This window comes from Echiichthys vipera (assembly GCF_963691815.1).
Source record: "Echiichthys vipera genome assembly, chromosome: 11".
NCBI lineage: Eukaryota > Metazoa > Chordata > Actinopteri > Perciformes > Trachinidae > Echiichthys > Echiichthys vipera.
In genome coordinates, this window is record NC_139836.1 from 26,055,658 (window position 1) to 26,083,152 (window position 27,495).

General features: G+C 40.5%; 1 protein-coding gene across 1 annotated transcript in view; it reads left to right on the forward strand.

Moving 5' to 3' along the window:
• Window positions 1–25,331, forward strand: part of wdpcp (WD repeat containing planar cell polarity effector) — a gene marked incomplete at its 5' end in the record, with an annotated part of 63,563 nt that extends 38,232 nt beyond the window's left edge. Inside the window, 5 exon segments of the mRNA XM_083923379.1 lie at window positions 8,053–8,152; window positions 17,322–17,439; window positions 20,234–20,325; window positions 21,628–21,659; window positions 24,986–25,331. Of these exon segments, the coding sequence (XP_083779505.1) occupies window positions 8,053–8,152; window positions 17,322–17,439; window positions 20,234–20,325; window positions 21,628–21,659; window positions 24,986–25,036 (393 nt within the window). The 3' untranslated portion in view covers window positions 25,037–25,331.
• Between the last annotated feature and the right edge of the window lie 2,164 nt (window positions 25,332–27,495).

Sequence of the window (27,495 nt, forward strand, 5' to 3'; positions counted from 1 at the left end):
TATTATTATATGTTCATATGCATGTGCTGTCTGCATGCGGGCTTCTCAACATCCTTGTCTTAACTGTGTGTTAATTATTAAGTCTTCCTAAAACTTAATTCATGACACATTTGTTCTTGCGCTAAATATTTTGGTTCCTTCTTTTTTTATTTTATTTTCAGAAATATTAACAGGGAAAGAATAATATGTCAGGAACAATTATCAAAACATAACCCCTCACATTAGGGCATTATTCAACGTGATAAAAATCTCACATTGAGATATCGTGACACAACAGCGTCGTCTAAACTGATAATAACAGGCACAATGTTTCAAAGCAGATCTGATGTGAAATAAAGCATTTAAGTTCCTTAAATGAGGAAATACTCGCAATTTGTGAAGTATTTAATCCACAAAAATAGGCTTTACATGTGGTTATTTCATAAAGACTGTTTATTTATTTAAATACAAGAGAACATGGTGATGTATCGATATCGAGATAGTGGATTTGAAGCATATCATATCATAGCAGCCCATATCCAAAATTTGTTGCCAAGTTATTGACCATGGAATAAGACATGAAGTGCAAATGACACATTTAGATAGAAGTATTACTTTTTCATATTGTTTTCATTGTGTTTTCCATAAGTTTGCGCATGTGTGTGTGTGCGTGCGTGTGTGTGTGTGTGTATGACAACAGGAAAAAGTAGAAAAGAAAGGTCCTTGTGACGTAACGTCGACTTTTAATAAATCAAAGCAGAGCTGATACTTGTGTATGGGAATCTACTTTGTTCCTTGATGATAAGAAAAGGATCCCCCAAATCATAAGCCACCATTTTAGACACAGTCAATTAAAGAAGGGTACTCATGAGATTAGATATAATTTATATTTATTATGTATATATGCAGGGACATTTGTGTTAGGGTCCAAGCCTCTGCGCAATATAGAATCATACATACACCTGTGCACGTGCTTATATTCACATGCTGTGTGTGAGACGGTCGTTCTTTAAAATAAAAACCAGGTACAACCAACCCAGATGATAAATAATGAAGTCACAATGTAATGCAATGAAATTTGGCTTCCTGAACCTACCGCCTGAAGGCAACATCTCAAATTGTGGGTTCGGACTCTTCCTCTGCTCCCGGAGCACAGATTTTTCACATAAAGGCTGAAGATCAACAGGAATCATTTGGATCACTGCAGCACTTGATCTTCAAGCCTGATTGTGTGAAGTTGCTGTGATGTTATCCACAACGGGTGCGTCGCTGTCCAGTGGTTCTTCAGGCTGCGTGACCCCAAAACTACAAAACCTCCAATTATCGCGCAGATTCACTCGTCCATTTCACTTCAATCTGAGAGATATGTGATCCCCCCATCCTCAAAACTACACCTGACAGCCACATGGATCCTGTGAATCCTCTATCTTCATAGCCTGGAAATCAGACGATCTAGCAGATATGTCTGGCCCCTCTCCCATTCAGACAGATTTTCAGCAGCTTGAGATTGTGCGGACCAATCACAGCTGTTTATCTCATCGTCACCGTCCAGTCCGCACGTCCGCTCAGTGTTAACTGTCAAAGTAGACACCTCTGATCACATATGACTTGATACTCTGTTTCTGTGTTGCATAAAATGTTTTCTGAAACACATTTTAGTTAACGCTTAGCCTTAAAATAAGAGTTTGTGACCCAACCGCCATTCTTTCCCACAGAGAGAGCAGTGCATTTGTTTTTGCTGTAATTGGTTGTTGGTCGGTCCAGTTTTGTCGAGAAGCGTTTTGCTCTGCGTTGTTGATAACGCCCAAAATCAAGCATAAACGGAGACTGTATAATAGACTAATAAGCATTTATGATTAGCTTCAACCTTTATGAAAGTAGACCCAAGGAAAAGTAGCTACTGTACTGAAAATGTACCGATATGGTGGCGATATAGTGAATGTTTGAGCTGGAATGAAAATAAACCTTTTCTTTGTGGATTTTGCACGAATATGACTGCAAATGTGCTCAGAAAGCTGCTTTCCTAAATAAATAACTTTATTAAAGAATAATTAACATTTTATTATACATGTATCACATTCAGGGGTTACAGCAAGAATAACGATTCGTGAACCTGAGTTGTCGAGTAGGAAATGTATACAAATGAAGTATTATATGAATTTAAAACTGCTTTGTTATTTAAAAATGGGCATGGTTCCTGTGAACACTGTCATACAATTCTAGAAATTAACACAAATTTAAAAAAATGCTAAATAAACACCATGTTCACTATCATGCAATTGTTGACCATTTAAATAAATAATAAAAAATAAAATAAATAGCTAAATAAACATCATATTCAGTATTATCTAATTGTTGACCATATAAAAAATATATAAAAATAAAATAAATAGCTAACTAAACATCATATTCAGTGTCACTCAATTGTTGACCATTTAAATAAATAATAAAAAATAAAATAAATAGCTCAATAAACGTCATGTTCACTATCACGCAATTTTTGACCATTTAAATTAATTAATACAAATAAAATAAATAGCTAAATAAACGTCATGTTCAGTGTCAGTCAACTGCTGACCATTTAAATGAAGAATAAATTCAAATAAATTAAAAAGCAGTGTCTCAAAATCCGCCCAAGCATCGTTTTCTGCATTTTATGTTTAGTAGAAAAAGTTTTCACAGCTGAAAACTCGTACGTAAATGCCGACAGATACCGATGTGGCGGAGAGGCTCTAGTTTCCCTACTCTACTCATCCTGGATCCGTAACAAAGTTAATTCCCGCTCACTAAGAGCAGCACCTTCTTCCTCAGCGACCAAGAGAGCAGCGACTCATCGTCTGAAAAGAGCGATAAAGAGAAAAGAGGAAGAAAAATAGGACGTTGACATTTCACCCCTCGCTCTGTCCTCTCCGCTCTAATTAGGTTGTGTTGTTGCTTTAACCTGCTGGTCAGCTGATTGAGATGAGGTCCACGAGGGCAACCCCCACCTTCGGCCAACTCTCTCTAAACTCCCAAACCTGCCTGCAGAACTCAACAACGCACCGTCGACCTGATAAAATGCTCACACACACACAGATAACATGCGCGGCCTCACCCAGCATGATACACCCCCCTCTGTCAGCACCAGACCCCCTTCCCTTCAAGCACCATTGTTTCCCAGATAACAATAGAGGCCCTCCAAGGCCTTTTCTTTAAAAAAAAGAAAGCTTTTGTTAAAATGAAACACTTTAGTGTCAGGCTAAATTGAGGGGGAGGAGGAATCGGTGGTGGGGGGGGGGGGGGGGGGGGGTGTTTTGGTGGAGGTGGTGGAGGTTGGGGGATGTATGTAGAGGAAGTAGCAGGGGGTTACTGAGTCGTTTGCATTTTTTTTTTCATAATTGGCGCTGCTCTGTAGCTCCCTAATTAGCCTTTGATAATGAGTTGATAATGTAACCAATTAGGTCATTCATCAGCCAAGTCAAGCCGACGACAAGTTGTTTTTTTTCTCCACCTCCCTCCCCTTTCTCCTCTTCTTCTTCTTCTTCTTCTTGGGTCTTGATGTAGCTTGTTAATTAAATCAAATCGTGCGATAGCCCAATCTGGTGCCGGCTCTTTTGTTCCCCAATGAGAGCTTGTACTGTTTCTTGTTAGATACGCTAGCAGTAAGGCGAGCTGCGTCTGCTGGGTTCACCTCCTATCTTCCTCCTCTATCTGACGCCGGGCTTGGCGGCGCTGCAGAAGGAGGAGGAGGACGAGGAGGAGGAAGAGGAGGAGGAGGTGGTATCGCACGTCTTTCGGCAATAAGCTCATTGTTGTCGCTCAGATGAGTAATTAGCGTTATTAAAACGTTAAGTCCTTAACACCTATCTGATAGAAGTGTTAGTCAAACACAGGGCTCCTGGATAACAGGTGTGTCAGAAAACACGTGTGTGCGCAGGTTCTGCAAATGTGCTCATGTCCAGGGATTACGCCTCGTGTTGATTAGCGAATGTGTGTTTTCATGTTTGCTGCCTTTGTGGATTTGTGTCCGGTCTCCTTGACAATATTTGGTTTAACTGCGTGTGTTTTGGCAGAGGGGAAAATCCACCCTAAAACATCTCAGCACAGGAAAAAACATTTGGTGTAATTCTTCTTGATTTGATGTCCGTCCCTCCGAATCACAGAGGGAAAGCTTCTCTCTAGAGCTGATATTTTTACAATCACACATGAAGAAATACATCAATCCGTTCTCATCCCAACTTGTAAAACACACGGCGCTCACGGGTTGCTGCACTGGGAAGCCTCGTGGGTCAAAAGCATGACGCTCCTTGAGCTCACAGGTGCTGTTTCAAACACTGGGAACACATTAACGTCAGTGTATTCTCACAGACTGTTCTCAAGCATTTTTGGTACTTAACAATGAAAAGTAATGTGCAGTAATTCGCGCATTTCCACATATTTATTTTGTGTGTATTCCACACATTGAAGCAGGAGATGTATTATCAGACAGTGAATCTCCGCTGAAGGAGGCAGGTTGGGGCGGTGGATCTCAAGACACAAAACCTTCTCCAGTGCTTTTCATGCCAAACCCGTAACCGTCACCTTTTATTGGACAAAACCGGTCACGTGATGGTAGTTTGGGTGCTTAAACATAACGGACACCGACAACTTCCAGTAATTCATTCATTCATTCGTCCAGTCATTCATACGATTTTTTGTGCTCATCTTCTCCTTCGATATCGTACGAACCTGCTGTTGAGAAAACGTTTGATATCGTACAAAATGTTCTGCACAAAATTTTGTACAATATCTTACGAAAGGAAGGAAAAATTGTGCATTGCATTGAAAATAGGGAGTGATTTCAACAGAAATTAGACCCAATAGACAATATTGTGATTTAACCAGTGATTTTGCTGCCATCGCTGTTCCTGCACCTCCGCCTCTCTACAGCAAATGCAACAAGTGAAATTACAGGTTAAACAGAAAAGGTCAAACTCTGCAGAAGGTCCGCACGTCAATAAAACGTTTATTCTTTGCACTTAATGCCTGAAAAAAAAGCTACAAATCCACCCTGAATGTTCACGTTTGTACTTCCCATCGATCGTGTTTGACAGTAGCCCTCAGACCGCAAACATTCAGACATGATCCCGTCTATTAATGTGTCGTGAGCGCTGCTGTGCGCCAGTTAACCTAATCCCTCGTTTATTTGGAGGTAACCCAAAATATCAGTCAATATCTGGCTCTTAGTGTCCACCACCACCACCACCTCCCCTCTTCTCCCCCAAAAATGGCCCACTAAAACGCCCCTCTTTATCGGGCACCGCAACCCCTAAAGCTCTTATATAAATAAGATTAGTGTCGCGTTTGAGCGTCTGGGAATAAGAGGTGTAATATCTGATGGTTTTATATGCAGTATTATTGTTATCCCTTCTTAGTCGGGCTGATACTCCTCTCTCTCTCTCTCCCTCTCTCTCTCTCTCTCTCTCTCTCTCTCTCAGTGCTCAGTTTGTCTCTCTCGTTTCTCGTTTGTTCATTCGTTTATTCTTTCTCTGGGCCCCTCTCTCCACATTCAGACAGTATTATGAGGAGCTAAGCTGGAATAAAGCGCCCCGGCATCAAATGTTCATATTGTTCTGTTCTGTCTGTCACACAATCTCTCTCTCTCTCTCCCTGCTTCTCTCTCTCTCTCTCCTATAAAATCCCTTGTTGTGAGTTTTGCATTCTTCCCGTCTTTTATGTCTTGTTCACACACACACACACACACACACACACACACACTCACCTCACTATCATTTCACTGTAATGCCTCCTCTCCTGCTCGCCCGTCTTTAATCTTCTGCTGCTCTGTTTGTTATCAATTAGGAAGCCTCACTCATATCTAATTGAGAGGCCGTGTCCTCGTTCACAGCGGCTGAATTAGCCAAACCTCGGTCCTGGGAGCCGATTTAGCTTCTTTTGAGGCCATTTTGTCTTCGGCCATTTTCACATTTCCTCCTAACTCCGCGCCACAGAGGGCAGGCACCACACTATAATTACCCAATCTGTTCCCATTCATACTCTTCAATTTCAGCACCTCTCTCGCTCTCATTCTCTTATACTCCCCCTCTTCCCCTTTGCCTCAATCCCTCTCTGCTCCCCACCTCTTTTGGAAACCAGCACCCCCTTCTTCTTCTTCTTTTTTTTTTTTTTTTTCCTCCAGGGGTACAAAAGCGGGGTTACAATATGGGGGTATTAGGGCCGGGTGCAGGCTCAGCTGGGGGTTGGCTTTAGCCAGCTGAGGGTTATCCATGGCGAGCCCTGAGTCACGGCACTGATGTCCTGTGATGTCGCTGAGGCGGAAGACTTTCCTTAACACGCTGTAGTCTTTGATGGGCCCTCGGGCCCTGCAATCGCCCTGAGGAAACCCTGCGACCCTGAGCAGCCCCTCGTTGGGTGCCAGGATGAGGGTGTGATTCACTCTCTGTTCAATCACTTTAAGAGGTTCACTGTTCTTCTTCAAGTCTTTTTTTTAACACTGTATTTTTTTGTCTACGCGTTCTCCACATCATGTATACACATTTCCTTCCTCCATTATCCGTCTTTAGCGTCTGGGATCGGACCAGCACATTGTCAGCCGTCCCTTCTGGTTATCGACGGGCTCCACTGGAGCAACTGGGGCAACATGCTGATTGTTGTTAACGGTGTGTTTTTCATTTACTTCACAGTCGTTCATGGGATTCAAATCAGTGACCTTTCTGACACGAGACCAAGTTTTATACCGCTACGCTGCCGCTGCACTTTGCTTCTTCGATGGAGAAATGTGTTGTAACTGTTGCCGGTCACAGTTTAGATCATCGCTCAGTCGAGCACAAGCCCTGAACTCTTTATGTCCTCTGATTCATGTCAGGATACTCTTTTTTTAAATAAAATAAATCTTTTATAGAGCTGTAATGATTAATCGAGCGACAGAAAAATAATCGGCAGCTATTTTTATAATCGATTAAGCGTTAAAGTAAACTGTCGTGCAAAAACTTCTGTTTTCAGCCTCTCAAATATGAAGATTTCCTCCTTTTTATTTGTTTTATAAAATATTAAAACAGAATTTCTTTGGGTTTTTGGACAAAACAAGACATTTTAAGACATTATCACCTTAGAGTTTGAAAATCCGCAAAGGAGATTTTCTCACTATTTTCAGACATTTTATTGACCAAACGATGAAAATGGAAAATAATGAAAAATGCAAATCATCGTTAGTTGCAGCCCTTCACTTTTGCGTCATAATACATTATGATTTTGTTCAAAATGTATCAGAAAACTCTTATTTTCTAATCATTTTTATTATGCAAACTCATTTTCAGTAGCTTTAATTTAGTCACTGTTCCAGGTTGAACCCACTACATACATGCATATAAAACCTTTGTAGAGTTAATACAAAGTATAATTAAGAGTTGAATTTAAACTTATTTATTAAAACTCCATTTTGAGAATTCATTCCTGTTTTTCAGGTATTTAAACAGATGAATTGACCTCGGTGTTACTTTTAGTCCAGAGCACGTTTAAAACAGGAACAGCTGTCTGATGCAGTGTGGTTATTAATGAATATACGGCAGCATTGAGCATTAAATCAGCCACCCTCAGACATCATTTAGCAATATTATCTCCCTTTATGGCCCCGCAAGGCTCAAACAGAGAGATACAGAGGATACACGCTGTTTCCAATATTGTCGCGGGCTGATATAGTAATGCGCTCGGCTGGATATGTTTCTCTGCAAAGAGAGAATACCAGCGATGCTGAAAAGGTGAACAGTCCCTCGCCTGCTCTCCCACTTTTGAAATGTGACAGATAACATCCTCCCTAGTTCAAAAAAAAAAAAGCCCACAGAGACGAGGGTGTGAGGTGGGGAGGAGGCTGATTTCAAAGTTTTTGGAGGAACCGGCATTTCATCCAACCAGTGCTCTTTTCTGATGTTGGGCTTCAAAGGACTCATTTTTTTTTCCTGTCATTTCATCTGTTCCTTCCTTCTCCCGCCAAAACACCACTCCCCCCCCCCCAAAAAAAAAACCCATTGTCATCGGAGCCTAGATTCATTTTAGATTAACGCTCGTGTTTCTTTCTTTCTTGCATTTCCTTCAAAGGACCTCCATTATGTCGCCAGCGATAAGGGCGAGGTGGTGCTTGCGGAGGTGGCCAAGAGGAAAGCTAATGAAATCGAGGCCCAGACCGTCGCGAGCAAAGGTAAGAAAATAATCATAATGTCTGACCAAAAAAAAAAAAGACACCAAATGTGACTCGTTATTTCTCCTCCCATCTGAAATAGGGAGGCGGACCCCCGATAACCTCGGTAACTCACCCACTCTGACACACTCCTCTGATGTCTAACACCAGGTTATTTTCTCAGGCTCTCGCCCTCGTTTAACAACACAAAGGAGAATTAAACCAGATCTTGTCTGACGGGGGAATAGTCAAAGATGATATCATCTATAGTAAAGATTAAAAGTGGGACAAAGTTTGTAGAATTAAATAGAAAGTGTACAAATTCAACAGAATCACGAGCAGCATTTGCACCTTAAGGTTCCTTATGTTGTTGCAGTTTTTTTAGCCCCCAAATTAAATAAAAAGTGCGGCGATCTAAAGTGTGAAATGCGGAAAAACACATTTTTTGATATCAGGCTAATTAAATACATCACGCCGATGTTGTTTTGGAGTTAAAAGCAAAATGAGGAAAACCAGCGAAGGCCCTTTTTTTTTTTTGTCGTTACTTCAGGCTGTGCTGCTGCTCTTTGACAAACACTCCCGAAAGCACATACCAGAGGGGATCAAGCCGAGTTCCTGATTATACACATACACACACACACACACACACACACACACACACACACACACACACACACACACACACACACACACACAATTCCTCACAGAGGCTTCAAGGGCCAACGGGTAAGCAGAAAACATTCAAATTTGTGAGGGAACTAGATGAACATGTCTGATGAGTCCTTCATTGGTGCTTAAAACACACTGGAAGGCAATGTTCGTGTGTTTGTGTGTGTGTGTGTGTGTGTGTGTGTGTGTGTGTGTGTGTGTGTGTGTGTGTGTGTGTGTGTGTGTGTGTGTGTGTGTGTGTGTGTGTGTGTGTGTGTGTGTGTGTGTGTGTGTGTGTGTGTGTGTGTGTGTGTGTGTGTGTGTGTGTGTGTGTGTGTGTGTGTGTGTGTGTGTGTGTGTGTTTGTATATATATATATGTGTGTGTACTAACAGACAACCAAATGAGGCGAGAGAGGTATTTAACTTCACTGTATAAGGTCAGACTCCTCAGGCTGAGTGTGTTTTGTCTGTGAATGAAAATGAGCGTTTGTGTAACTATGAGGCCTGTTTGCGTGCACTTTTATTTTTTCTAATGTGATGCATAACACGTTCACTCCTCCTCATAAGCCTCTTAATTATGTCCTAGATGATTTACCTCCATCACCTGCAGCATGTCCTATCCTTGGACAACAGCGCTGCAGAGAAAGAGGGAGGAAGGGACAGGGGAAGAGAAGAGAGGGAATAGGAAAGGAGGGATGATGGCAGGAAGAAAAGAGGAAAGAAAGAAATAGAGGGAGGAAAAATAAGATAAAGATAAAAGTAGAAATTAGGAAAGAAAGAAGTTGAAATCAATTAATGAAGAAGAAAAGAAAGAATAATATGAATGCGTTACGGGATAAGAGATAGAGATAAAGGAATATAATAGCAGCTGCATGGGGGATGAATAGATGTTTTATATGAATATAAAAAAATATTGTGGAGAGAAATATCTTCCAAAATACTTGTTTAAACTTGTTGTCTCATTCTTTTAACCAAGAATGAAACATAGATTTGGTGACACCGCTGTGCGTCAACCGCCCTGACGACCACCTCCTTTTAAGAGCGATTCCCAAAAAAGCGAAGCGTCTTTAAAAAACGGTTACCGCCCGAAGTTCAGCTCGGTGAACTCGGGGGGCCGTCTGGGTTCGTTCACGTGGGCGTCGACCTCCTGCTGTGATCAGAACTGCCTCCCGTCTGCCGCCTCCACTCCATGAAATGACTGGAAGTGGCGAGTTACTGCGCGTTTCATTTTTAAGATGCCTTCGGGCTGTTTACCTCTGTACCACTGCTTTGTTTTGTTTTATCTGAATAAATGTTGTCAAGAGTAAATTAAGAAATCTGAATCTGACATTGGAAAATTAAACGAAGAGTATTAATCATATTCAGCTCGCCATTTTTTTTTTTTAACGTTCCTTTACTCGTCCTTCAACTTCAGGTTGATGTTGTTAAAACAAAGCTAAAGTAAACAAAAATTCCTGATCATTTCACACAGTCTTCTTTGCATTTCTCAAAGCTGAAAACAAACCTGATAACACCGCAGACGTTGGAAGATGCTCTTTGGTGCAAAGTTACCGACGCAATTAAATAGCGTACAACGGGCGTACAACGGGCGTACAACGGGCGTACAACTGGCGTACAACGGGCGTACAACGGGCGTACAACTGGTGTACAACGGGCGTACAACAGGCGTACAACGGCCGTACAACTGGTGTACAACGGGCGTACAACAGGCGTACAACGGGCGTACAACGGCCGTGCAACGGGCGTACATCTAGCGTACATTGTGTTGCATTTGATTTATATAAAGTCGCTACAGAAATAGTGGCCTATGTTTACCTCCCAAACAACGTACGTTATATTATAAGATCAGATATTTGCTAAAATGTCAGAACAAGAAGACGACAAACAGCAGGTGTCAGCTGACAAGCAGCAACACATCCCCACTTCCTGTGCAGACAGGAAGTTAAAAGACAAAACAAGAGAGTTGGCACTGAAACTTTCGTGTCTATAGTGAAGGGAGTGAATAAAGTAAGAAAAAATTAATGAATAAAGAATAGTAAAAAGAAAATAGTGAGATGTTTTTAGCTCCCTTTATTTCACACACAGAATGCAGAATATTTTATTCTTTCCTTAATCATCTTACAATTACGGATGTTAATTTGGACTTTTTTATGATCGTTAGCCGATGCTCGATAACTGGAGTCCCGGTTCACCCCTCGGGGAGGCTCGGACATACTCTCGGCCGTCAGCCACAGATCTGCACCGGCCATTTTAGCCACAATTGATCTAATCAAGTGTGATTGCTGGGACTTTTGTAACCGTACTAATCATTTGCATTCAGTTCAAAGGACGAGACCTGCTTTTCGCGTTAAATATCAATCCACTTACGTCTTTTATCACAGCTGTTTTTCACACCTGATGTGAACCGCACCCGTGGGCATATGAACCGGACCCGTGGGCACATGAACCGGACCCGTGGGCACATGAACCGTACTCGGGACCACCGTTTCAAGTGCCCAGATCGACGACACAGCGCTCACGCTAATCGAACAAATACACGATGCCACTCGACCGGCTACAAGAGTAAAATGCTTCATATACATTCGTGCATTAGTCAGTCAGTCTTTTAATGTAAACTACAACAATACACAACAGACTGCACACATGACTTTCAAACACAAGTTCCCACGCTGCAGCTACAGGATCCTTTGGCGCAGACTAAATATGTTTCTGTTTGCACACACACACGCACACACACACACACACATGACTGACATTTGTTTATTCTCAGCCATAGTCACACACTACAGCGCAAATTCAAAACAGCCCTCGGAAACATATGTGTTTGTGTAAATATGTGTACAGTATGTGTGCAGTTGGGCGTGACGCGCTCGTAAACCTGAACTGCACCGACCATTTTTTAATTATCAGTCGTTAAACAGAAATTTTGAACGCAGCCTGTTTTGTTAATGTAAAGCAGGTGTTCAACGTCTCCCTGTACAAACAAGTGGATGACCTGCATCACTTCAACTTCTTGTTACGAAGGCAAATACACACATTTACTGTACACACACACACAAAGGACGTCTGTACAGTTTAAACTCTTCAACTAGATGTGGAGATATCTTTCACCAGTGTACGTTAAAGCCTGCAGCACTGTACTTCAGGGCCTCAAGAGCAATTAATGACTGTAATATTGTTAAAACTTAAGTGTTTTTACTGACTCCTTCAAAACCTGCACTTTTACCACAAGAAAATTACTCCAAGTACGTAATAATCCTGTGTCGAAAGTGATGTTAGTTGTGAGGTTTACACACACTTAATATCGCAACATATTCTCATCACCAGGTTCGTATGGGACACTCCCACTGAACGAACACCAAGGTCGCACTCACACTGTCCGTCCGTACTGTGCTGCTGCCCTGTACTTAAGGGTACTTGTCCCCCCTCCCTCTCCCCCCCTCCAGGCCCGTTTGTACTCACACTACCTGGGCCGAATGCTTCTTGCTGCCTATACATCATCACGCCGTAACACGTCACACGCATTGATGACGTCTTCGCGATGCGTCGCTTTGTTTACAAATCTTTCCGTAGACCTCAGAGTTTTTGTGCGTCTTGTCGACTGTTTTTGAATCTTTTCATCGACCAAATCTGCAGTAAACACTCCACCTCCGCATCACACCAACGTGAACCTTTCGCCGCCATTGTTTCAAATTTTTCGCACATCCGTCCTTCTTTTTTTCTATGTCCCAACAGGCGCACATAAAATGACGTCAGAATCACTGTAGGACTTGTGCTCGTACACATGCGCACGCTCGTGCTCCTACATGAGCAAACGTGTTTTACAAAAGCCCACCTCTTCCAAACGGTCTGTGCCCGGCAAGCGTGATGCACCTAGGCGCGGTACGGTTGCACTCACACTGGTCAAACGAACTAGACTTTACCCGTAGAACCTGTTTGGGCACGGTACGGATGGACAGTGTGAGTGCACCCTAAATGACAGCCTGATTATTGTGGCCACTGATTTTTTTTTGGTTTTATTTTGTGGGTGAAAATGTTTATTCACGTTTTCTACAAACGGGGAATAGTTTCTAAATGATTCTGCTGGTGCGGTGATATAACAGGACTATGTTTCAGTTCAGCTTCAACAGTTTAAGGCAGTAAAATAGCTCGTATGGTAAGATTACCTCACAAGAAAATGTTCAAAATGTTCAAAATCCCCTGCTTAAAAGCTGAAACGTGCCTCTAGGTGCTGCACGAAGAACATGCACAGAGGTCTGAATTAATTTTTTTACCAATAAACAAATGACAGCACACACAATACCAAAGGGACCCCGATGACTCTTCCAATAGAAACCCAAATAAAAACAGAAAAAGTCAGTGCACAGAGTGAAACAGTGAAAAGTCTGCACTAACACAGCCTTATATCTTTTTAAAGAGGCTTCTGGATAAACAAAGGTTGTTTAGAGATGCTTACATTGTTGTTTCTTTGCTTTTATACTGTTTATACTGTTTATACCTGTTTTTGGAGTTGGAGCAACCAACTCCAGCACCTTTTCTCTGCACAAAACGTTTTGAGACATTTGCGAGGTGTTGCATGTTAAACAGTGACCCATAACCCCCTTCACTTAGACATTTACGTGCATCTTTAATGGAGAGTGAGCGGTTCAGATGCAGGTGGAAGCTCGGAGACGCTCTCCGACGCCTTTTGCATTGAAATGAGCGTGTTTAAGGTGATTCAGGTATCTGATCAGGACGATACTTCCCTGTGGAGGTATTCCAGGCATGTCCGACTGGGAGGAGACCCCAGGGCACACGGAGCGCACACTGGAGGGATTATGTATCCCACCTGGCCTGTTAGAGTTGGAGGACTGTGGATGTTTTGGGTTCTTTGAGCCAGATGTGGATAAACGTTGTCATTGTATGTTTCTGCCAACCACAGGAGCGTTGATCTGAAAAGTCTTTGACGCCTCTAGTTTTGTTTTGCTTTGCTGGTTAGTCGTCTTTTTAGTTGTGAGGTATATTGTCCTCCTTAAAATCGCTAAAATCTTAATCTAAATCTTTTTTAAGCTAGTTCACACTGATGTTTGTTCAAGCATCAGTCGTGTGATATGTTTTGATTTAATGATGCTGTAAAAACAGGGGAAACGTTGGCTTCACTTTTGTGCAGTGGGAGGAAGTGGAGCTGCGTCCTCCATCTTTATTTACAGTCTATGGGTCACACACACACCGGAATTTCTCCGTGGAGACCAATCGCTTGTGAAAGTGAAACTTCAAGACATAACAGACTTCATTTTACCCAAACCACAGTGTAGTTTTGATGCCTAAAACCTAAGTAATCGTTTTTGTTTTCTGTGTTTTAAAGTGTGAATGTCAAAAAGTGAGCGAGTGGGGAATGAGAACACGGCAAAAGTCTAGTTCGTTCAACCAGTGTGAGGACAACTGTACCGCGCCCAGGCACGCTTGCTGGCCGCGACCCGGTTAATAGAGGTGGGCTTTAGTAAAGCACGGATGCAGATCTACCGCCACGAGCATGCGCACCTGTATGTGCACGAGTATTAAGACTATTTATATGCGTCTGTTCAACGGACAGTTCTCGGTGGTCTGATGCGGAGGTTGAAGTGTTTGCTGCAGATCTGGTCAGATGAAACGTTCAAAAACAGAAACAAAACAAAATCTCTGAGGGCGAATGACGTATAAGAAGCATCTCAAGTAATGTGAGTACAAGTGGGAAAGAAGTCAGAGGTGGGGGGGGGGCAATTACCCTAAAGCACAGGTACGGCACGGTACGAATGGGCGGTGTGAGTGCGCCCTAATTTTCACCAACAAACACCAGCGAATTGTCGTTTTCATGCAAATTCAACACAGTGATAGAATGTATTCATTATTGAACTTTAAAGGTGACTATAGATGGATTTTGTTACCTTTGGACAGAGCCACACTAGCTGGTTTCAGTCTTAAAGCTCAGCTAACTGAGCCAGATGCTGAATATAGTTTTATATTTAGCGTACAGACGGCAAACTATTCAGAATATTACACTTTTCCTTTAATCTGATATCATTGAGTTTAAGTTCTGGTCTTCAGGAATAGGGAAATCTGCTGGCATGATGACAGATCGGGCGCATGCACACGCTGCGACCGGCAGGAAAAGTTTGGCTGTTAATGTTTTAATTGTGTTCTATTGTTTTACGTCTGTTGTGTCTGGGATAATAAGATCCCAAGTGACTTAGCTGTGACTGAAGTGACATGGATCTTTTTTTGCGTCATATGGCTATTTTTGCTACCTTTCCTGTTTCTCCTGGACATCATCTCCGCCTGCCCGGCCACAAGGCATTACGGTAGAAGTGAGTTGCTACTACTCAACCTTGTGAGTCCGGCTGGTGTGTCAGACATCACGCTACAGATCCCGGGTCTCATCCGAAGATATCCTGATAACATCTATGGAGAAACAGGGGGGGGTCCGACACTGTTTAACACCTGTAATAAAGTGTAAAGTGTTTTCTTGAGGAGCAGCAGTGAAAACAGCCGATGTAGGCCGACCTGGATTATCTCATCTCACTTCAAGGAAATCATAGAAACAAGTTGATCTGCGTTGGAAAGGAGAAACATTGGAAAGAAGAGTGCGTTTCTCTGCTTCGGTTTGTATGATTTTCCACTTGTTCTGCACCAGAGCGGTTCTTTAAGGTGGATGTCTTGGACTCCACCGCATTTCTATGCACCTCTTCTCATATTTATGTGCATGCATTGTAAACCCTGGCGAAGAGAGATGCTGCCTTCGCTCGTACACACACATAAACTCACAATAGAGGACACGCATTTCAGCTTAGAGATGCTCCCTTTTTATAACAGCGTTGGAAATCGCTTATAGCTGTCTGGCTCACGAGTGTGTTGATTCGCATAGATACGGCATTGTGAGAGGCAGAGTAGCGAACAAGTGCGAGGGAAGGTGTCTTTCTCTTCCTCTCTATCTCGTTTTCTTTGGTGTAGCGTGTTTTTCTTTGCCAGGAGGAGAAGCCAAGTTGTTTTTGCCTGATGGTTCTGTCTTCCCCCTCACAAAGGCTGATGTGACTGCAGGGCCTTTCAACGGGCAACGAGACAAGAGCTTTATCTGAAGATCCACTTCTCCACCTCCTCTCTCTCTCTCTCTCTCTCTCTCTCTCTCTCTCTCTCTCTCTCTCTCTCTGTCTCTCTCTCTCTTCTTTTCTCGGTCGTTACGGTGAAAGCCTGTTAGCTCCAGTGTGTGTTGGCGGAACGTGTGTTGCTGTTCGCCTCACAGCTCAGCTACGATCACACGCAACCTCCACTTCAACTTCACGTCTCAATTCAGAAACTTTTCTGGCACGACGTGTTTTTCTAAAACATGAATGTGCGTTTGTGTGATGTTCAAGTTAGCAAAAGCCAACACTCACCCATCCATATATACATTATAATATACAGTATAATGGAACAAGCCTTAAGCTTTCTGCACTTTATTGTATGTTTTTGCACTTAACTGTTGTCATGTTCTGTCTTGTCTGGATGTACAGTATGTCTAGAATGGGATAGCGGGGAACGTAGTTTCGATTCCTTTGTATGTATAACACATGTGAAGTATTGACAATAAAACTGACTTGACTTGATTTGATAATATACAGTATAATATACAGTATATATGGTCTTTTTTTAGTGCTGTAATTTAGTAATGTTTCCACCAGCCTTCATCAGGTGATCTACGTAATGTAGTGATAACCAACCTTCATCCTGCTCGATGAAATAGATATAAAAGTTATATTATTATATTATGTATATTAAATAAAAAAGGTTTAGGTTGATTTGCTCACTAATTCTACTAGAAGCTCAATGTTTCTATATCCATAACTATTCATCTAATATTTCTATATTTCTATTTCAACCATTTATCCAATTTTTTTCAACTATTTAGACCATTTATCCAATTTTTTTTAACTATTTCAACCAATTTTTAAAACTATTTGGACCATTTATCCAATTTTTAAAAACTATTTCAACCATTTATCCAATTTTTTTTAACTATTTCGACCATTTATCCAATTTTTAAAAACTATTTCAACCAATTTTTGAAACTATTTCGACCATTTATCCAATTTTTTTAAACTATTTCGACCATTTATCCAATTTTTTTTAACTATTTCGACCATTTATCCAATTTTTAAAAACTATTTCAACCAATTTTTGAAACTATTTCGACCATTTATCCAATTTTTTAAAACTATTTTAATCATTCATCCAAATTTTTTTAACTGTTTCAACCATTTATCCAAATTATTTTATTATTTCGACCATTTATCTGATATTTTTTAACTATTTCAACCATTTACCCAATTTTTTTAATTTTTTCGACCCTTTATTCAGTATTTTTATCCAACTATTTCAATAACTTTCCAATATTTTATACTAACTTTTTCAAACATGTGTCTAGTATTTTACACACTAGTAACAAGTAGACAAACTGGGTCATGATTTTATTGTATATTCAGGTTATTCTCAGAAAGCGGCTGCTCTCCCTCATCCTTCTCCCTCTCTGTGTTTGTGTTTGTGTCCCAGAAGATCCTCTGAGCGGCAGAACCGGTGCGTTGTTGTGTGGTTCGAGCCTCGGGGACCGACAGACTGAGAGGAACCAAAGTGCAGCCGGACCTTCGTGCCCAGACACTCCCACGACGCAGTGAGTTACGTCTTCTCTCTCTTAGTCCAGGTACTTAGGTACGAGACCTGTTACGTGTGTTTAACTCAGGTCTGCGAGAGAGAGAAAGACGTTTTAAAAGTGTTTCATGATTAAGCTGCTGATAAAAGCTTACAGCTCCACTTCCACTGTTGAAAAGACGCTTCTTTTTAAAAAGTCAATAGATGCACGATGTTTCCAAAGACTATATGTTATCACGTCGCCTGCTGCAGCCGTAAACAACGCTATGACAACGAGCTCAAACCCCTTTCACTTTGTCACGCTGTCATTTGGTTCATTGTTTTGTAGCAGCTTTAAATAAAACTCGCCTTAAATGAAGCCCCGGGCAGATTTTGTGTGCAGAGGATTCACTGTTTTACTCGTCCTCGTCATCTCCTCTCCCTCAGCGATCCGTCTTTGTCTGCACATGAATTGTATGAGAGCGTCTGTGGCCAAATGACCCATCTGCGGCCTAAAAGCCTCCACTCCCAGTGACATTTCAAATGTCAAAGCCACATCAGTTCCGGTGTCTTACGCTTCCAGCCATCCCAACGCCGAAAACCCTGAGCCACATTTAAAACTCCACCGGAGTCCATTTCCACCACGGTTCAGTCTCCGGAGCGCTGACAAAACTCCCTGTTTCAGAGTGATTGTTTAATACACTCGTCTAAGTGAATGACATGTTGAAACGGCGTGACTAAAGAAAGCATCCCTCGCTTTGTCACACACGCACACAAACAGATACATACAAATACAGCCATCCACGTCTCTATTATTGTGGGACGGGGTGGTGGGAGGGGAGTGATGGAGGGGCATTCCTTGTCATACCCCAACTAGCATATTGGAGTATTTATATGGGATTTGTGTGCATTAGATAAAAAAGGCGCTCTTGTTCTTTTCATCCTCATAGGCTTTTCATGGCTGTTTGACTGTAACACTGATGACTCTCTGCACTCCCCCACCTCCAACCCCGCCACTCTGCGTTTCTCTAAGCCCCCTCCATCCATCCCAAATCCCTTCGTATCAGCCAATTTAAACAAGCTGGGTCCAGAGAGAGAGAGAGAGAGAGAGAGAGGGGAAGAGACAGAGAGGGGAAGTGACAGAGAGAGATGCTCTGTCCTAAGCTCTTTTTAAAAAACAGTCAAAGGAGCGAGAGGAGAAAAAAAGAGTGTTAAAGAGGGTTAGGGCGATTTGGCAGCCAAAAGCCCGGTCGCACAACCCCAGGTCTTCCCCTGCACTGTGACAGAGGCTAAGAAAGCAGATCCCCACACCTCCCAAAAGATAATAACCACAGAGAGAAAGAGACAAAAGCTTCTGTTTTTTTTATTCCACTATTCCCCCCCTCCTTTAGAACAGTTTTTTACATTGAACCCCCTCCGTTTTTTTGTTGTTTTTTGTAATCTGGTCTCCGATGAAGTTTCATTGTTTCCCGTGTGAAGCCAATGACAGCTTAGCTGAGATGGAGTAGGGGAGGCATTGTAGCGCGGGCGTTCTCCCGTTTGGCTCGCTGAGAAAAGAGCAGAGAAGGAGAGGGAGGCGAGCACAATGGCAGTTTGGGGGCTCCTCGTCGATTCCTGCATTCCCCAAATCCGACTCTGCACTCGGAGGAAAGAGAGAGAGAGAGGGAGAGAGAGAGAGAGGGAGAACAAGACGGGAATCTGGGAAGCATCCCAACGTTCCTTTGATGGCTGCTGGCCTCTCACTCGTCACGTACTCCTCTGTCAGTGCAGGAAGGAGAATAGAGGCTATTTTTAATGTTGCTTCAAGGAGGCCAAAGTTAATGTGATGCTTTTTTAAATTCACTTCCAATTTTTACGTATTTATTTGACATTTATGTCACGAATCTGTGAGTTCAGTGTCACTGCTGCATCTGCTGGGGACAGGACAGATTATTGAACTTCTTTGGGACGATCATCGCTCTGCTTAATAAAACATACGACTAAATGCTTCAACGTCATCCTCTGCCTCTTGACAGAGAGTAAATCTCAACGTGGAGTCATCCTCTGATTCTCGTGTATTTGAACAACAGACAACTCTGGAGTTTTGATACAACAAGAGGCTCCGAAAGCAGGTTTAACAAATTTAACAGACAACTCACTTAAAAACAATAACACAAATGTACGGGTACCCTGATCCATTTTCTCAGTCTGATCTTAATCGTTTTCTCTCCTGTGTTTATGACTTAAGATCAGGGGAAAAGAGAAGTTTTAGCAGACATGTTTCATCTGATACAGGTGGGCGTCAGTGTCCTGAAGATGGTCTGAAATTGTAATGGAAGCAGTTTTATGTTTTTCTGTAGAAGAGAGAAGAATCAAATCTGGTCATTTTCAGTGCAGGAGCAGAAACATCCTTCTCTGCATCAGTATCATCAAAGCAAGTGTGCGGACGATTGCCGCACAGTTGCGTTGATGATACTGATGCAGAGAGACAACAGTTCAGTTTTCTTTCATTTAACAAGGGAAGAACATGATGCTCAATAACAGTGGACTAATTATTTCATGCATGTAAATCAATGATGAAGAACAAGAGTTGGACAATTCAAATCCTCCGCCCACAGCAGCAAAAGTGATGCTTTTTCAGGTACACTTACTTACATGGAAAGTCATTTGTTATTGTTATTATATTTTTAACACCCATTTTGTCTCTTATTCTGGAAAACGCAGGAACTAGGTTAGAATTTAGATGAGGTAGATTGAGGGGGAGTTAGCACAGCAAAAAGGTTTCGACATTTCAAAATAAAAGCATTTATTATATTCTGTATTTTAACCGTATTGTTCTTTTTGGTTTTGTTCCTCAGTGCTGATGAAAGAGCCAATCAGAGGAGACCGCAGGCAGAGAGTTTACATGTGACTGTGAACCCGAATGTGTTCAGGACACTAAGACAAACAGGTGTGTGTGTCTGTCTGTCTGTCTGTCAGTCATACTTTAAGCACCTGTATCTCTGGGAAGAGTTATCTAATCGAGCACCTATCTACCGTCCATTAAAGAATCACAAGAATGTAAATGAGCAGCTTTAAACCTGAAGATTTATCCGCTGCTGCTTCAGAATCGACGATAAACAAGACAAATGTTTATCGTCGACGGAGATCTTGGAGATTGCAACTTTAACAGCATTGCAAAATATGTTTTCTACCTTGTTAAATAATTAATAATTGTTGCGTTTGTAACTTTAGGGCATTAAAATCTTTATTTTTTTTACACATTTTTTCATTTCATGCAATTTGAAATTAAAAAAAGATTTGATTTGGTGGGAAAAAGTGCATCTTTGGTGGTTACTTCATAGCGTAAAAGCAGAAGAACATAACAAATCTGACCAATTTTGACACAAATTGATGCTAAAACACCGACTTTAAACACTCACACTCCTTCCAAATGGATACACTTTGAATTAATGAAACATTTACACTCTCTTTGATTTGATTTTAAACAAAATAAGCCTAAATGTTGCTCTTAACTCTACCTACGACGAGCCTGTTCAGCCCGTCCTCAGTAACAGCTGACAGAACGAGTCGGACCATTACGTTAAATCTCATCACGGTCAACACGTCGTCAGTTTCAGGGCCACGTTTTTAAGCTCTGCATCAGTTCCCCTGTGATATTCAGCCTGTTTTATTCTCTAATCGTAGCCTGAATGCTCTTCTCAGCCTCACACGTCTGAGACGAGTAACTGGTCATTCTGGAAAAACACCCGTTAAGAAAACATCACTGCTTCTTCTCCACTTCCTCCTCTCCTCCTTCCTGCTCTCTCAATTTTAATAATTCCATTTTTCAGGTGATTAGCAATTGTTTCACGATCAAATCGCTCTGTCGTTCGATAATCCGGACTGTAGGCTGTTGGAGGGAATTAGCATCATCGTTTTAAATATCTGTATAAGGCGCAGCAGGGTTTTAATGTCAATCATATCCTCAGCGCTCAGAGCCAGAGAGATCGACATGAGTGACAACGGTTTACATTCGTTAAAACCCAGAAAAGGCGACATGTCCGACCTACTGAGCGAGCATGTAACCTGCTCAGGCATTCAGCTGTGAGTGTGTGTGTCTGCGTGTCTGTGTTTATGTGCTGTAGGGCTGTCGTGTGTGATTATGCATGTCTAATGTTTTGGTCGTTGTACTTGTTTAAAGTGTCACGGCTGGTTCCCAGAAACGTCTCACATCCTCTTATATCTGCTGTCGTTTCGTTTTGTTGTGCAGGAAGCAGTGACAGTGACAGAGGCGGCAGGAATGTGAGTTGATTGCTCTCAGTTTTTTATTTTATTTTTTTATTTCTGTTGAAAGAATTCGCAAGCCTGTGAAAAGTTATCAAGTTATCTAGAATCATATTATACGTTCTGATCTAATAGTGAACATGGTAATGTTAGGTAATAGCAATTTAGCACAGAACAGTGGGTCCCCTCCCAACGTGAGGACAGTAGAAAATGATGCTACACAAAATGATATCTATGTGATATCACATATGTCGTAAAAAGTCATAAAAATTCCTAGTATAGTTTGTCGAAAAAGTCGTAAAAAGTCAAAAATTCCTAGTATAGTTTGTCGAAAAAGTCGTAAAAAGTCATAAAAAATTCCTAGTATAGTTTGTCGAAAAAGTCGTAAAAAGTCATAAAAATTCCTAGTATAGTTTGTCGAAAAAGTCGTAAAAAGTCATAAAAATTCCTAGTATAGTTTGTCGAAAAAGTCGTAAAAAGTCATAAAAATTCCTGGTATAGTTTGTCAAAAAAGTCGTAAAAAGTCCTAGTATAGTTTGTCGAAAAAGTCGTAAAATGTCATAAAATTCATGTATAGTTTGTTGAAAAAGTCGTAAAAAGTCATAAAAATTCCTCGTATAGTTTGTCAAAAAAGTCGTAAAAAGTCATAAAAATTCCTAGTATGGTTTGTCAAAAAAGTCGTGAAAAGTCATAAAATTCCTAGTATAGTTTGTCGAAAAAGTCGTAAAAAGTCATAAAAATTCCTAGTATAGTTTGTCGAAAAAGTCATAAGAAGTCATAAAAATTCCTAGTATAGTTTGTCGAAAAAGTCGTAAAAAGTCATAAAAATTCCTAGTATAGTTTGTCGAAAAAGTCATACAGTCCTAGTATAGTATGTCTAAAACGTCATAAAAATTCCCAGTATAGTTTGTCTAAAAGTCATAAAAATTCCCAGTATAGTATGTCGAAAAAGTCGTAAAAAGTCATAAAAAGTCCTAGTATGGTTTGTCGAAAAAGTCATAAAAAGTCATAAAAATTCCTAGTATAGTTTGTCGAAAAAGTCATAAAAATTCCTAGTAGTTTGTTGAAAAAGTCGTAAAAAGTCATAAAAATTCCTAGTATAGTTTGTTGAAAAAGTCGTAAAAAGTAAAAAATTCCTAGTATAGTTTGTCGAAAAAGTCGTAAAAAGTCATAAAATTCCTAGTATAGTTTGTCGAAAAAGTCGTAAAAAGTCATAAAAATTCCTAGTATAGTTTGTCGAAAAAGTTGTAAAAAGTCATAAAAATTCCTAGTATAGTTTGTCAAAAAAGTCGTAATAAGTCATAAAATTCCTAGTAGTTTGTTGAAAAAGTGGTAAAAAGTCATAAAAATTCCTCGTATAGTTTGTCAAAAAAGTCCTAAAAAGTCATAAAAATTCCTAGTATAGTTTGTCGAAAAAGTCATAAAATTCCTAGTATAGTTTATCGGAAAAGTCGTAAAAAGTCATAAAATTCCTAGTATAGTTTGTCAAAAAAGTCGTAAAAAGTCATAAAAATTCCTAGTATAGTTTGTCGAAAAAGTCATAAGAAGTCATAAAAATTCCTAGTATAGTTTGTCGAAAAAGTCGTAAAAAGTCGTAAAAATTCCTAGTATAGTTTGTCGAAAAAGTCATACAGTCCTAGTATAGTATGTCTAAAACGTCATAAAAATTCCCAGTATAGTTTGTCTAAAAGTCATAAAAATTCCCAGTATAGTATGTCGAAAAAGTCGTAAAAAGTCATAAAAAGTCCTAGTATGGTTTGTCGAAAAAGTCATAAAAAGTCATAAAAATTCCTAGTATAGTTTGTCGAAAAAGTCATAAAAATTCCTAGTAGTTTGTTGAAAAAGTCGTAAAAAGTCATAAAAATTCCTAGTATAGTTTGTTGAAAAAGTCGTAAAAAGTAAAAAATTCCTAGTATAGTTTGTCGAAAAAGTCGTAAAAAGTCATAAAATTCCTAGTATAGTTTGTCGAAAAAGTCGTAAAAAGTCATAAAAATTCCTAGTATAGTTTGTCGAAAAAGTCGTAAAAAGTCATAAAAATTCCTAGTATAGTTTGTCAAAAAAGTCGTAATAAGTCATAAAATTCCTAGTAGTTTGTTGAAAAAGTCGTAAAAAGTCATAAAAATTCCTCGTATAGTTTGTCAAAAAAGTCCTAAAAAGTCATAAAAATTCCTAGTATAGTTTGTCGAAAAAGTCATAAAATTCCTAGTATAGTTTATCGGAAAAGTCGTAAAAAGTCATAAAATTCCTAGTATAGTTTGTCAAAAAAGTCGTAAAAAGTCATAAAAATTCCTAGTATAGTTTGTCGAAAAAGTCATACAGTCCTAGTATAGTTTGTCGAAAAAGTCGTAAGAAGTCATAACAATTCCTAGTATAGTTTGTCTAAAAAGTCATAAAAATTCCCAGTATAGTATGTCGAAAAAGTCGTAAAAAGTCATAAAAATTCCTAGTATAGTTTGTCGGAAAAGTCGTAAGAAGTCATAAAAATTCCTAGTATAGTTTGTCGAAAAAGTCGCAAAAAGTCATAAAAATTCCTAGTATAGTTTGTCTAAAAAGTCATACAGTCCTAGTATAGTTTGTCTAAAACGTCATAAAAATTCCCAGTATAGTTTGTCTAAAAAGTCATAAAAAGTCATAAAAATTCCCAGTATAGTATGTCGAAAAAGTCGTAAAGTCATAAAAAGTCCTAGTATAGTTTGTCGAAAAAGTCGTAAAAAGCCATAAAAATTCCTAGTATAGTTTGTCGAAAAAGTCGTAAAAAGTCATAAAAATTCCTAGTTTAGTTTGTCGAAAAAGTCGTAAAAAGTCATAAAAATTCCTAGCATAGTTTGTCGAAAAAGTCATAAAAATTCCTAGTTTAGTTTGTCGAAAAAGTCGTAAAAAGTCATAGTATAGAATATCGAAAAGTCATAAAAAGTCATAGTATAGAATATCGAAAAGTCATAAAAAGTCATAGTATAGAATATCGAAAAGTCATAGTATGTCGTAAAAAGTCATTAAAAGTCAAGGCAACTTTATGTGTAACACACTTTTCATACACCAAGGGCTTTGAAAGAACTTCACAGAACAGAAAGAAAACAATGAGGTTTAAAAGGTCTGGAAAAAGGTCTTGAACAGTCCTGGGGTGGCTGTGGCTCAGAGGGAGAGCGGGTCGTCCTGTTCGTGGTTCGATCCCCGGCTCCTCCAGGTCCACATGTCAAAGTGTCCCTGGCCAAGACACTGAACCCCAAATGCTTTACACTTACAAGTCCATCTCACACTGAACGCAAAGATTTCTGCATATTCCCTGTTAGACTCTGTTCTTCGTGTTCATGAATCATTGCACTCGGCTTTTCCCTCTCTCTCAGGACGATGAAGACCTCGGGGTGCTCCATGTGGTCCATTTAGGGATGGTTTGAAGAAACAAGACATCTATATGTTTATTTACAAAGCAGCTACTCACCTGTCACATCACCAGGATAGGGACTTAAATGCTTTTCATTGTACAGAACAGTACACGTCGGTATAGATGTCTGATAAAAGTGGAATAACACACACGTATTATACATAAATACATACGTTTTGTATGAACACTTTGTAAATTGCACATTTTTAATGGCTAAACCGAAAGCCTTTATTTTTCAGACCTGTCATAATTAAGAAATCTGTAATATTTTGATGTAAATTCAAGTTATTTCCTGTCTTGGTGAAGTGTCAAACAAATGATCCTTAAAGGAAAACGGTTACACCGGGTTCTGTCTTTAAAACACAACTGAGAACGTTTTAAAGCTTTCCATCAATCAGCCCGAACAAAATAAAGACTTGTATTATACTTCCATCCTGTGCGTGTGTGAGCGTGCGTCTGGTGTGTGTGTGTGTGTGTGTGTGTGTGTGTGTGTGTGTGTGTGTGTGTGTGTGTGTGTGCTGTATAAATGTGTGTGTGTGTGTGTTGGCCGAGATTACGGGCCACAGTTTTATTCATGAATAGGAGCCAGCCAGCGTCTTTAAAGCATCGCGCGGAGCCCCTTTCCTGAACAGCAGCCATGGTCGTGTCAGAGCTGTCGACGCGCTGCGCTCACCGACTAATCTGACAGCACCGCGCGAGCCCTAATCCCTCACTGTATCGTAATCTATTTACTTTGCATTCTAAGAGGATTTCCACCAAAAAATATACAAGAAGCGATGTTGGAAATGGACAGAAGATCAGCGAGGATGCTTTTCTGCTCCTCTTTTTTTTTTTTTTTTGTTAGCTTTTTAAAAAAAAAACATCATTGTATGTTTTTCGGGGAGTCAATCCCCTGCGAGAGGGACGGGTGAAAGGAATTACATTTCTGACTGATACTAATACTTCTCTTATGTAAACATCAAAATGTTATATTTCCCCTCTGATGATACAGTCACACTGCAGGAGATAAGTGGCATCTGTCGCTGCCTTTAGTGCATCTCTTGACACGTTTATAATTTACAGACCAAGGCCGCATTATCTCCTGATTGTCTGACTTGACAGCTTGAATAAAAAGCTGCAAAATTGCTTAACAGGCGAGCACGAGTCCCTCCTATCTCCCCGATGGCCTACACAGTAGCCTTTTTGACATGCAAACAGAGAAATCTCCTCTCCCATAATACAGAAAACAAAGTAGGAGACCAAACGCTCTCCTCAGTTACCCTTTAAGCAATTATGTCAGCTCTGTGAAATCATAAATAGTGATGCTTCATTTCAAATGTGGCCGGCAGCTTGATGTAAAACACAGCCTCACGCTCAAATCTTTGCCATCCGAGATGACTCGCGGAGATAGGCTTATTAGCGGCATTAACATACTGTGCTGCATGCTGGAGCTGAGAAACGGCCTTGTTAACATTTGGAAATGAATCAACCCTCCGGCGCTCGCTATTATCCCGGTTATCTGGGTTTTTTTTTATTCTCCTCTGTGCAACTGCTGTGCAGTGTTTCTGCAGAGGCCTGATCACATCTAATGATGGCTCTGATTGGACTGATACGCTCTCCCCTCAAGGGGATGTTGTATATTTTATAGGTTTGTTTCGCTGATCTCCACAAGCCAGATCCACCACAGCATTATAGAACAGGGGTAGGCGATTCTGGTCCTGGAGAGCCACTGTCCTGCATGTTTTAGGTTCCTCTCTGCTCCAACACACCTGAGTCTAATGATTTGCTCATTATCAAGCAGCTGAAGCTCGTCACAGTTTGATTATTGTTAGACTCAAGTGTGTTAGAGCAGGGAGAAACCTAAAACATGCAGGACAGTGGCTCTCCAGGACCAGAATTGCCACCCACCCCTGTTATAGACCAATATGTCCGGGACCATTACAGAAATCAAAGAAACACGATAACTTACAACTGAGGGTAATGGCAAAGATCTTATTCCCAGGGAAAAATACACAGTAGTGTGAGTTTCTCTCGGTTCTCATACTACAATTGTTACTACTTAACTACGGCTCAGCGTATCTGTATTGAACATTAGAATTTGATACTGTGATTAACACAACCTCAGACAGAAACATACGGACTCTGCTGAGAATAACGTTGAGATAAAAGTCGTATTTGTAGTCGACTTTTGGTCGAATATCCTCAACACGAATGTTCTGGTGGGAGTCGAGGAGACGCCGGACCCTCAACACTGTTTATCACACCGATACTTCTTGACTTTGTCTGATTTTACGATTTGATCTCGAACCAATAACAGGTTTCAGACGTTTTCTTGGAGTCTTTGGAGTTGGGGCGGAGACCCCAGCAGTGTGTCCTTGTCGCCTTCTATGATATAAATAAGCACGTTAAGATATGGCCGACCACTTCAATACTTTACTACATATTGGGTTTTAATGAGGTCGTAGAAAAAAAGGGGGAATGGTTGATTTTTTT